The following is a 12,274-nucleotide window of genomic DNA, read 5'->3' as shown; positions in this document are numbered from 1 at the left end:
CGAATCATGGAATCTTAGACTCCTAGAATGGTTTGGGTTGGAAGGGACCTTTTAAGGTCCTCTAGTCCAACCCCTCCTGCAGTGAGCAGGGACACCTTCAGGTAGATCAGGTTGCTCAGAGCCCCGTCCAGCCTGAGCTTGAGTGTTTCCAGGGATGGGGCATCTGCCACCTCTCTGGGCAACCTGGTTCATTGTTTCACCACCCTCATGGTAAAAAAATATCTTCCTTATATCCAGTCTGAATCTGCCCTCTTTAGCTGAAAACCATTACGCCTTGTCCTATCGCCACAGGCCCTGCTAAAAAGTCTGTCCCAATCTTTCTTATAAGCCCCCATTTGAGTGCTGAAATGCTGCAAGGAGGTCTCCCCGCAGCCTTTTCTCCGCCAGGCTGAACAACCCCAACTCTCTCAGCCTTTCCTCATAGCAGAGGTGTTCAAGCCCTCTGATCATTTCTGTGGCCATCCTCCGGACCCACTCCAACAGGTCCATGTCTTTCCTGTGCTGAGGGCTCCAGAGCTGGACGCAGTACTCCAGTTCGGGTCTCACCGGAGCAGAGTAGAGGGGCAGAATCACCTCCCTCAACCTGCTGGCCACGCTTCTTTTGATGCAGCCTAGGATATGGTTGGCCTTCTGGGCTGCGCGAGCATATTGCTGGCTCATGTCCAGCTTTTCATCCACCGGTACCCCCAAGTCCTTCTCTGAAGGGCAGTTTTCAATCCCTTCATCCCCCATCCTGTACGGAGAGTGGGGGTTGCCCAGGCCCAGGTGCAGGACCCTCATGAGGTTCACATGAGCCCATTTCTCAAGCTTGTCCACGTCCCTCTGGATGGCATCCCACCCCACGTGCATGTCAACCACACCACTCAGCTTGGTATCAGGTGCAAACTTGCTGAGGGTGCACTCAATCCCACTGTCTATGTCATTGATGAAGATATTAAACAGTAGTGGTCCCAATACGGACCCCTGAGGGACACCACTTGTCATCGGTCTCCATCTGGACATTGAGCTGTTGACCACTATGCTCTGGATGTGACCATCCAACCAATTCCTCACCGAACAGTCCACCCATCAAATCCATTTGTTGGTGTCTACAGAATGCCTTGAATGTCGATTTAAGTAGACGACTGTGGCTGAGCCATAGAAGAGCGTCACCACCCCGAGGTGTGAAGAGCAGGTGGAAAAGGCTTTGTGTCTGCCCTTAACTGAAGGTATTTTCAGAACTGGCCTGATACTTTTAATGTAAGAAAGAACTATTAAGGAGAAAGGAAGGATTGCAAATAGCAGGATGATGGTGTACAGCATCACTTGGTTCCAGGAAGTGTCTGCACAGGCCAGTTCCAGCAGAGGGGGGACATCACAGAAAAAGTGATGAAGGTCATGGGATGCACAGAAGGGCAAAGTGAACACCTGGTCGGTCTGTCCTACTTGCACTTGCACTGCTACGTAGGGTACCTGGTACCACATGACCCCACCACCAGGCTGATGCAGAGACCCCTGCTCATGATGAGGGTATAGTGCAGGGGGGCACATATGGCTTTGTAGCGGTCATAGGCCATAGGTCATAGGCCAGGGCAGCCAGGAGAAGGCATTTGATGCTGCCCAACAAAACCAGGAGATCCTGCCATCTTGCATCAGGAAACCCACCAGCTTTTTTGGAAGAGTGACTGACGCATAGCAGATCTCCAGCAAGGACAAGCTCCTCAGGAAGAAATCCATGGGGCTGTGGAGGCTTGAGTCCACTGTGGTGAGTGCAATCAGGCTGTTCCCTGTGAGGACCACGAGGTAGATGAGCAGGAATACTGGAGAGCACAGGCCCTGCAGGCTGGAGGGGTCAGAAAAAGTCCCAGAAGAATGAATCCCGATCCAACGGTGTGATTCTCCGTGCCTTTTCTTCGGGGCATTTTCCCTATACAGAACGATCCACACAACAGGCTCTTAGAGGATGCTGATGGCCCGTCCACCATCACACACGCTTCAAGCCTAGAGAAAGACTACTAACATCAGCATAAACATGATTGCAGGAGTAGGCGAGCTTGACCTGCAGACCATTCATCTGCATGACTCTTTGGAAATCTAACATGGGTTGCTTTCCGCAGCGAGGTTTGTAAAGAGAGGGGAGAACAGAATCCTTGAGCCTGAATGACTGGGGTTTGTCATGTAGATAAAAGAAACTTGACTTCCTTTTTTAGAGGTGATTTGACTGAATAGAATCCCTGGGGATAGACGAGAAAAAAGGAAGAAAAGGGATAAATAGTAGCCCCTTTAAGAACATCCCTGCTTATGTTCTTTTTCCAGATCTTGTAAGACCTGCATTTAATGTAAGACCATGAAGAAGAAATAGGATGAAAAGGAGGGAAGGGATGAAAAAGGGGAAGACAAAGCAAGGCGAGGTTAGGCAAGGAGAGGCAATCAAAACAAAGCAAGGCAAGGCATGACTTGATTCTGAGGCCTTAGTGAGAGAGATTAATCCCAGCTCTCCTCACATGTAAGAGCTCATCCCCTGACGCTGTGTCCACACACAAAGATCCAGGAGAATATCTTCGATCCGAATCATTCATTTTTACATCATGATGAAGGGTGAATCCCATCAGAAGTAACACATCTGCCGATGAAACCACTGACACTGATGCATCCATGGGACATTTGAACTGCTTCCCAGTACCCTGCAAGCCCTCGCAGGAGCAGAGCAATGCTCTTGCTGCCTGGGGAATGAAGCCTTCCCTTTGCATTTCCCACCTTCCAGAGCATAAAGGCTTCTTGCTGGGCACACTTGAAGCATGGGAGCTACAAGCAAGCAGCACTGCAGTAGCAGGTTGCTTCTGATGAAGAAGAGACTCAGCTGAAAGATGTTTAAGAACCTCAGTTTGACATGGGGAAGGACTATCCTCTTCCAGGCAGAGGGCTGAGGATGCTGACTGTGTCTCTCCAGCTCTCGCTAACTCCCTTTGAGAAGTCTTCTTAAACTCTGATGTCTTAATGATGAGACCAGCAGGTCAGAAAACATGTGACAAAAGCATTTTGATTAGCCAAGTGAAAAATGCAGGGCAGTTTCCTCAAGAGAAAAATCTGAATTCACAAAAACATGTCACCCTGTGAAAGTGTGCACCCCCCCGCCCCCCAGCCTGCCCTTTGTCTCCCGTAACCCTGCTCAACCGATAAGCACCAGTGGCAGTCGCAACGGATGCCTCTGGTCGTGATGGCTGCATCTGGCTCAAAGTGGACTCGGGAGACAGATAACACAATAGCCAAGGGCTATAGCCAAGGTCGGTAGGCAAATACGACTATGAGTCAATCATCTTAGCCCCATAAATATGGAGCAGCCCAAGAGCCCTTGGAGCTCTCCTGCACAACAGCAGGCTCCATGCCCAGATCTCCCCTTGAGCAGGGACGCCTCTCAAGGTTACTCCTCAGGAGGTTGAGAGATTCCTTGCTGCAACAGATCCTCGGGAAGTGACTAATAGCATGCTAAACTTTGCAATCTTAGCTAAGTGATATAAAGTACTGACTGTGCACATCTAATCCTTTAGACAGAAACCATTGACCAAGTCTGGGACTACGACTGGATCCAGCCGTACCTAGATCCTCTCTGAGGAGGAGTTTAGAAATAAAGGGGGTCATTTCTGAACCTCATGACTCAATGGGAGGGTCTCCCTGACAGTTTTGTCCTGTCTTCTATGCAGTAAATACTCAAGTGTACCTTGCCATCGAATGTTGTGAAACCACTGTCACCTTTACCATTGAACCTTGTTAACTCACTGTTTTATATCAAGAAAGTATATTTTTGCTTCTCTCTTAAGAATGAAGTGCATGACTCCATGTGCAACTATTGCTGGCAGATGGAGGGAGGTAATCCTTCACCTCCTGCCAGCACTGGCGAGGCCACATCTGGAGTGCTGTGGCCAGGGCTGGGCTTCCCAGTGCAGCAAAGTGGTTGATCTACTAAAGCAAGTCCAGCAAAGGGCCACAAAGCTGGCTTAAGGGACTGCAGCACCTTTCACAGGAGGAAAGGCTGAGAGATGTGGGACTCTTCAGTCTGCAAAAAAAAGAAGGCTTGGAGGCATCTTATTGATGCATATACAATTCCATCTGAACCCAAGAAAAGACTTTTTGACTGTGAAGCACTGGAACAGGTTGCCCAGAGAGGTTGTGGAGTGTCCATCCCTGGAGACATTGCAAACCCACCTAGACAACGTCCTGAGCAAGCTGCTCTAGCTGACCCTGCCTCAGCTGGGGGTTGAAGCAGATGATCTCCAGAGGCCCCCTCCAGTCTCAACCGTTCTGTTATTCTGTGAGTGTAAAGGAGAAAAGTAAGACAGAAAGAAATGAACAACACATCGCCTTGTACTGCAAATATGGTGGGATCCCATGGGGAGTACCCAAGCTGGAGCAGGGGAGAAGTGTGAGGAGGAAAGAGTGGCAGAGCTGTTCTTTAGTGACTGTTAACCCCCTCTTCGCCATCCCCCCTGCTCCTCTTGGGGCTGGGGTCGTTAGATGAATTGGGACCAATAGAGTAATTTCAGCAATAGAGTAATTTTGGGGGGGAGAAAGTGTGAGGAGAATGGTCTTTAATGTTTTTGTCATTGTTTCTCACAATGCAAGCCTTTTTGAATTGGCAAGAAATTAAATTGATCCTCGGCAAGTCAACACGTCTTTGCCAGTGACAGTAATTGGTAACTCATCTCTTTTACTTTATCTTGACCCATGAGCTTTTCTGATTTATTTTCTCCCTTTTTCCTGTTGGGGTTGTCTGACAGCCGGGTGTCTGGCTGGCTGCTGGCCACGGTTAATCCATCACAGGACGTCATCTGGACTGCTTCATCCACTTTGGAGCTCCCCAGCACAAGAAAGACCCTGAGAGACTGGAGCAAGTCCTGCAGAGGCCAGAAGGACAGTGGAGACCTGGAGCACATTATGGACAAGGAGATGATGAGAAGGATGCGTTTTTGAGAAATTCCTCAGAATAAACACTGGAGCAAGGACCCATGCCAGTTGGTGCAATCTCAATCAATGGACTTTTTCAATATTTGTTGAGAAAAGCCATAAGCACCTGATGTAGCTGGAGCTGTCTGAGAAAGGGCTTGGCTGAGAGACCAGCAGTGGCAAGAGTTATGGGACTTGTGTGTAATAAATGTCAGTAGCAAACTGGTTCCCTTTTTATTAATACTGGTGGTGCAGTTGGGTATCACTGAGCCCAGGAGGAGGACAGAGGTGACCATGCAGCAAAGGTCACTCCTCAGGGCTGGGGTGTGCAGCCAGACATGGAAATGGCCAGTGTATGGGACTCATTTGGGACGATTTCCCTGGGCCAGCTTCCCTGGGGTGTCCAGGGAACATGGCACAGATTGGGCCCCCCTCTTTGGCACCTTTGGTGCCTTGCTTCCTTCACCATGACACCTGACTCTGCTCTGTGAGCACCCTGCTGGGTGCCCCCACCCTGCACACTCTCACACCTTAGCTCTACATTGGCCTTTTTTTCCTCTCCTGGGCTCCTTTGAGCCCAGCCCAGCCCAGCCTCTCCCCAGCTCCCCCCACCTCCCCTGCCCTCTACAACAGCCCAGCCCAGCCCAGTCCAGCCCACTGGGGCAGCTCCGTGTAGGCTGGCCGCACGGCAAGTGCTACCACAGGGTGCTGCAGAGCTCTGGCCATTCAACCACAGCCCCAGCCCCTCTGAAGGGCACAGCATCTCCTGGGAGGCAGAGAAGGGTCTCATCCTGCCCATCAGCCCCAGGGATGCTGCTTGCAATAATGACACAAGCAAACAGAGGCCAGTCACTCCCAGGCTGTCCTGCAGCCATATTGTAGCTGATCCTCAACGCCAACTGCATTTGACCTCTTCTCTACCCCCACCAGCCCCACTACCCAGGACAGCACGAGAGCCCTGGGCCTCCTCATGAAGCTCCCGCATCTCTCCAGTCTCCCTCCCCTGTGCATGCTGGGTCCCCACTGACTCCCACGGAACTGCAGAGTCCTTCTTTTCGGATACATCAATTCAGTGGTTACTTTTGGGGAACTTCACCTTTGAGGGTGTTTCAGCTTCTGAGTCTTCAGTCACTCCCAGCCCTGGGCACATTGCGAGTCCCCATCCTCTCCTGAACCCTCCAAATTCATTTTTGAGACAGACTACTATATGCCATCAGTCCTGTCATATGTGAAGCAGCCTGAGGAGGTAATTGGGAGCCCATGCACCATCTCCACTGCCACTGGACATCAACAAGAGAGCTTGTAAAACCAGAACTTTCAGACCAAGGGAACCCAATTGTACCATGAGCTTAACCCCAATCACAGGGAGAACACAAGGAAAAAAACCTCCTTAAGACACCAATTCCTTGGACATTTTGTTGGCAGCACCTTTGGAGGAAGTGCCCGGCCTTCAAGCACTGCACATGGGAGATGCCTTTTTATTGAAGATGCCTTTTTATTGCATTTGGACAGGCCACATCTGACATGGCGTTGTGCCAGGGTTAGACTCAACGAGATCAAACCTCAAGACAGAGAGGATAAGCCCAGCAAATTATCTTTAAGTAGGATGATCACAAGGGAGAAAAAGCAGACTCGTGGCCTAAGACACTCTGGGAAATGTGCAGAGAAAGAGAAGCAAGTTATTGTTGTTGAAACATCACCCCTTGGGCCAGTTTCCATAGGGCATCCTTGAGCTCCTGGTTCCTCATGCTGTAGATGAGGGGGTTCACTGCTGGAGGCACCACCGAGTACAGAAATGACACCACCAGATTTAGAAGTGGGGAGGAGATGGAGGAGGGCTTCAGGTAGGCAAAGATGCCAGTGCTGACATACAGGGAGACCACAGCCAGGTGAGGGAGGCACGTGGAAAAGGCTTTGTGCCGTCCCTTCTCAGAGGGGATCCTCAGCACAGCCCTGAAGATCTGCACATAGGACAGCACAATGAAAACAAAACACCCAAAGACTAAACGGGCACTAACCACAAGAAGCCCGGCTTCCCTGATATAGGAGTCTGAGCAGGAGAGCTTGAGGATATGGGGAACTGCACAGAAGAACTGGTCCAGATCCCTGCCCTTGCAAAGAGGGACTGAAAATGTATTTGCAGTGTGCAGCACAGAATAAAGGACACCAGAGCCCCAGACAGCTGCTGCCATGTGGACACAAGCTCTGCTGCCCAGGAGGGTCCCATAGTGCAGGGGTTTGCAGATGGCCATGTAGCGGTCATAGGCCATGACAGTGAGAAGAAAATACTCAGCTGACATCAAAAAGGAAAAGAAAAAGAGTTGGACCACACACCCTTGGTAGGAGATGGCCCTGGTGTCCCACAGGCAATTGGCCATGGCTTTGGGGAGAGTGGTGGAGATGGAGCCCAGGTCGAGGAGGGAGAGGTTGAGCAGGAAGAAGTACATGGGGGTGTGGAGGCGGTGGTCGCAGGCTATGGCTGTGATGATGAGGCCATTGCCCAGGAGGGCAGCCAGGTAGATGCCCAGGAAGAGCCAGAAGTGCAAGAGCTGCAACTCCCACGTGTCTGCAAATGCCAGGAGAAGAAACTTGGTGATGGAGCTGCTGTTGGACATCTCATCCCTGTGTTCATGAGGTACTGCCAAAGGAGGAAATCACATTCACAAGTTAGGACTGCTCTGACAAACTAGCTTTCCATTCCCTCCCCCACCAAACACAGATTGACTCTCCCGATCCTTTCAGGACCTTCATACATCTCCCTGGCTGTCATTCTGTTTTGCGCTGGCCAAATGTGCCATTAGGAGCAGGGCTCTGCCCACGTGCTCCCAAGCAGTCATCCCTGCTGTATAGCTGCAGGCACCTGGGAAAGGGGGTGACAGCTCCTGAAATTCACTGTTTCCCTCAGATGTTATCCACCAAAATGAAGAGGAGCTGCTCAGCATCTTCCAGCAGGGCAACCCCAGGGAAACTCCTGGATGTGCTAAAACTGTTGTGACCTGAGCAGAGCCAGCTCCCACCTCAGCCCCACACACTGCACTGTCCACAGACCCACAGGAACAAAGGCAGCATGGACAGGAGGGAAAGACAGAGAAATGCCCCAATGCTCCTGCTGAGGGAGGACAGGGACAGACAAACAGAAGTCACAGAACTTGTGAGTTTCTCCTTCTTAGGATTTAGCTGCTAAGGATGTGACTCAACCAAAGTCCCTACAGCCTGGAGGGCAGAAGCTCTACTGGGTGGAAGAGGAGACCAGGGGCTGCTCTGCAGAAGCATCTGCACTGCAAAGGATGGCAGGGAGGCGCCCCAATTCCCTTCACACAGCACTTCTGGTCGCAGTTCTGCCTCAGCCCCTGCCCATGTCTCTGCTGCCTGGAGCTGTCCCTGCCAGGAGCTGTTTCCCCGTCCCCACGCCTCCTCCCTGCCACTGCTCACAGACCCCGTCCCACCTGAGGAGTGATCACCTCTGCCCTGCAGACACCTCCCAGCAGCAGGGCACTGCCCAGGGGCATCTCTGGGTGTGCAGGCTATGATGGGATCATCAGCTCAACCCTGAGGAGCCTGGAAAGGTGATGCTGGGGCTGTCTGCAAGCCATGGGGGTCTTCATTTTTATACACTCAAATGTATTCGCCTCTAAGGGAAAAAAGATTTGGAGTTGAAGTGTCTCCTCCACAACCAAGAGAGGACTTTTCATGTCCAATTCCCCACCCAGACAAACAAGAGTAGGAGACTGAAAGCACAGGCTCCTTCCCCTACAGACGGCCCTGCCTTGATGGGCTTCTATAAAAGCTGCTTCTGCCAATATCCTGTGGAGATCTGGAGCTGTGAGCAGCCCTGACCCGTGCAGCACTCTCTCGACAGCAGAAGGACCCTGCCCTGCCAAAGGTTCTTTTTTCCACCCACAGCTTCTCGCCACAGCGCTGTGGGGAGCTCCCCAAGCAGGCTGAGCACTGACCCTGGCAGGTGGCAGAGCCCCTGCCCTGGCACACAGCCCCCTGGGGCACAGGGACCCTGCTCTGAAGGACAGCCCTGGGCACCCCTGCCTGCACACACGGCTGCACACCCCTGCAGCCGTCCCTGGGAGAAGGCAGCCATCATGCCCTGCCCCTCTGACAGTGCAGCAGGGAAACCCTGCTCTGCAACACCTCCTTCTCCTCTACACTGGAGAAACGGTGAGAGTCCTCTTGAAAGATCTCACAGTTTGTGGGATGTGCCAGCTTTAGGAGATCTTTCCAGGAACTGCAGCTCCGTTGCCCTGCACCCAGACACTTACCATGTCAAGGGCTGTGAAGATTTCTCCACCAGTGAGATGTCCTCTGTCCTCCCACTCCTGACTGTCTTTAACCTCTCTGCCTCGCTCCTCTCCCCTCGGCACCTGCAGGCAGTGCCCCCAGCCCCGCTGCTCTTTGCAGAGGAGCTGCTCCTGGGCAGAGCTCGCTCTCTGCAGCGCTGCCCGCTTGCCATGAGCTCCCTCCATGCCAGGAGCCCAGCCCAGCCCAGCAGCAGAGGACCAGCCCAAGGCATCTCTTTCTCTGCTCCCTCTGGGCTCCCTCCAGGTGTCCCTGGGGCTGCAGGGGAACCTGCTGTGAAACAGGCTGAAGGAACCACTGATGTTCCCTCCCTCAGCTGGCGAGAGACACTGATTTCTAGCAGGGTCATTTCACCTCTCAGGGACAGAGGTAGCTCCTATAATCACCTTTTCTTGTCCATCATTAGGGAGGACACCCTGACACTGACAGGGAGGAATCTTCTTTACCCCCACTGCTGAGGGAAAGGATGCCGCTGGGTCAGTCGAGGCATCTTACCCTGGGTTTCTATTTGGGCTGGAAGGTGACTCAACTCCCTCTCATGCCTGCCACAAACCCACAGGAGGTGGGATTCCTCTTGCCTCAGTTCAGATGTGCACAGAATAGCCACCTGCATGGGAGCTCCTTGTCTCAGCTCCCATGCTACTTAATTGAGATGGAAGGCAGGAGTGAGCTGTTCAGAGCCAAACACCTGGTGACATGTGAGGGCTCTGAACCATGTGAGGTGGTTGAAGGTATCTGCAGGTACCTGCAAACTCAAATGGAGCAGTTCATAGAGACAGCGCAACACCCTGGGGCATCCTCTGAATGACAATGACAATGACAATGACAATGACAATGACAATGACAATGACAATGCCAATGACAGCTGTTGCCCAAATTAAGGGCAACGGAACATGTCCCTACTCATTCCGTTCAGGGCGGCCTATAGCGTTATTCATCTGACAGTATGGAGTCATGTGCCACAGGGAGAGCCCAGTCTCCCTCCATCACCTGCATTTACTAGATCTCCACTGACTACCTTGGCAGGTGGTTCATGTTCATCCCCAGGCTGCATGACAGAATTCAGGGCAGATGTTCAATTTAATGTTCAAATCCAGGGCCATAGAGCCACATGAGGTGCCAGGGCTGTCGGGAACAGCACAGGACATACGGGAAAGCAGTTGCCATTCAGGGTGGGTGCATGACAGACACCCCAGATGGCATCGCAGAGAAGGAGATTTGGTGCCTGTGGTCCGCTGACTGATGCCTTCAGTCGGAGGCATCAGCCATCAGATGCCATCAGAGAGGCAAGGTCTGTCCCTTCTCTACCCAATAGCTGCAGGCATTGTGTGAACATTTGGGTTGCTGAGGGTTTCTTTTCCACTCTTCCCAGGGACAGGACTGTGTCCGTGAGACTCGTGTAGCAAAGCACCTTGTCTCTTACAGGTTCATTTCCAAGGCATCTTATCTGCCCCCCAGGATACAGCCACAGGCTGACTCCGAACTAGTGCTCCTTATCCCTCAGTTGCGTTCCCTGGTGAAAGGCGGCCACTCTGCAGGCAGACAACTGCAGGCGTGTGCTGGTTTTGGCTGGGATAGAGTTAATTTTCTTGATAGTGGCTGGTATGGGGCTATGTTTTGGATTTGTGCTGAAAACAGCGTTGATAACACACTGATGTTGTAGTTGTTGCTGCTCTGGTCAAGGACTTTTCAGCTTCCCATGCTCTGCCAGGTGCACAAGAAGTTGGGGGGGACACAGCCAAGACAGCTGATCCAAACTGACCAAAGGGCTATTCCAGACCATATGACGTCATGCTCAGTATATAAAGCTGGGGAAGAAGAAGGAAGGGGGGGACGTTTGAGGTGATGCCGTTTGTCTTCCCAAGTAACCATTACGCGTGATGGAGCCTGCTTTCCTGGAGATGGCTGAACACCTGCCTGCCCATGGGAAGTAGTGCATGAATTCCTTGCTTTGCTTTGCTTGCATGCATGGCTTTTGCTTTACTTATTAAGCTGTCTTTAGCTCAACCCACGAGTTTTCTCACTTTTACTCTTCTGATTCTCTCCCCCATCCCACTAGGGGAGAGGGAGCGAGCGACTGTGTGGTGCGTAGTTGCTGGCTGGGGTTAAACCGCGACAAGGCGGCTCTCTCCCTTTGCTACAGGCTGTGCTGCCTGGGTCCTCGGACGGCTCCCTGGCCCAAAAGGTGCCAGCCCAAGTGCCAGGGGCTCCCTGGACCTGCGACACGTGCACTCTCCCCAGTCCCAGCAGGGCCTTGCTGCTCTGAGTGCTGTGGGCAGCCACGGGGCGCTCAGGAGGGGCAGCTGCACACCCCGCAGCACTGCCCGGGCCACGGCAGGAGCACCGGGGCTCCAGCGCCATTTCCCTGGGACCAGCCACCGGCCGAGCGCTGGATTGAATTGTCACACCGCAGCCTCGTCTTCCAGGACAAAGTCAGCTTTGCTTCCAAGCCTCCTCTAGCACCGCTCCTCCAGCTGGCCTCTGCCATTCAGAGGTGCAAAGTTACCTCACTGCTGAGCTCATGACGGGGTCAGGCCTCGGGAGCTGCCAGCCTGCCAAGCCTCACTTGCGCTTCCGCTGCCTTGACCCCGTGCCCCTGCTGGCCCCGCCCCTGGAGAGCAGGCCACACCCCCCGATAGATATGATCGATATGATGACATAGATATGAACATAATTCAAGAGTTGGCTAAAGAGACAATGAGACTACTGAAAGACAGGCGAGCTGTTAACTCCCTGAAGCTTAAAGCAGCTGCATAGGTGAGAGGTATCTGAAGGAACAAAGGTTTAGGGGAGGAGAAAAATGGAAAGGGCCTTTGTCTGGGCAGTCTGCATCTGAAAAGATGATTTTAGAAATAGTCACTGTATCAGGACAGGTGATAGTATATGAAAGAGTAGCGAAACTAAAGACACTGCATAACAGGCAGAATAGTGGTAATGAAGTTACAGGGCAAGATGGGTATTTCTTTGACTATCCCTTTGAAAGGCCATGGAATTGGTCGAGGTGTCTTGTGAGTGAGGACAAACCAATGTTGCACCCATCTTTGAA

At 52.2% G+C, this 12,274-nt stretch overlaps 2 protein-coding genes across 2 annotated transcripts; both read right to left on the bottom strand.

The window, feature by feature from the left end:
• Positions 1–1,068: 1,068 nt before the first annotated feature.
• On the bottom strand, positions 1,069–2,059 carry LOC142403540 (olfactory receptor 10AG1-like). Its single transcript, XM_075489793.1, has 3 exons — positions 1,968–2,059; positions 1,645–1,822; positions 1,069–1,494 (listed from the first exon to the last, which is right to left on the bottom strand). The coding sequence occupies exons 1-3, from the start codon at positions 2,057–2,059 to the stop codon at positions 1,069–1,071; spliced, it is 696 nt and encodes a 231-aa protein (XP_075345908.1).
• A 4,540-nt stretch (positions 2,060–6,599) lies between these two features.
• Positions 6,600–7,535, bottom strand: LOC142403547 (olfactory receptor 14I1-like). Its single transcript, XM_075489799.1, has one exon. The coding sequence runs from the start codon at positions 7,533–7,535 to the stop codon at positions 6,600–6,602; it is 936 nt and encodes a 311-aa protein (XP_075345914.1).
• Positions 7,536–12,274: the final 4,739 nt, after the last annotated feature.

This window comes from Mycteria americana, unplaced genomic scaffold, assembly GCF_035582795.1.
Source record: "Mycteria americana isolate JAX WOST 10 ecotype Jacksonville Zoo and Gardens unplaced genomic scaffold, USCA_MyAme_1.0 Scaffold_38, whole genome shotgun sequence".
NCBI lineage: Eukaryota > Metazoa > Chordata > Aves > Ciconiiformes > Ciconiidae > Mycteria > Mycteria americana.
The sequence above is the reverse complement of the archived record's forward strand: the minus strand, read 5'-3'. Positions and strand labels throughout refer to the sequence as shown.

Excerpts from the sequence above, each read along its gene's own strand:
- LOC142403540 (XM_075489793.1), bottom strand. The coding sequence starts at position 2,059 with ATGCAGATGAATGGTCTGCAGGTCAAGCTCGCCTACTCCTGCAATCAT. Across the intron at positions 1,823-1,967 it reads TCTCTAGGCTTGAAGCGTGT|CCTGCAGGGCCTGTGCTCTC; the intron begins GTGATGGTGGAC and ends TGACCCCTCCAG. Across the intron at positions 1,495-1,644 it reads TCACTCTTCCAAAAAAGCTG|GGGTCTCTGCATCAGCCTGG; the intron begins GTGGGTTTCCTG and ends CATCATGAGCAG.
- LOC142403547 (XM_075489799.1), bottom strand. The coding sequence starts at position 7,535 with ATGTCCAACAGCAGCTCCATCACCAAGTTTCTTCTCCTGGCATTTGCA.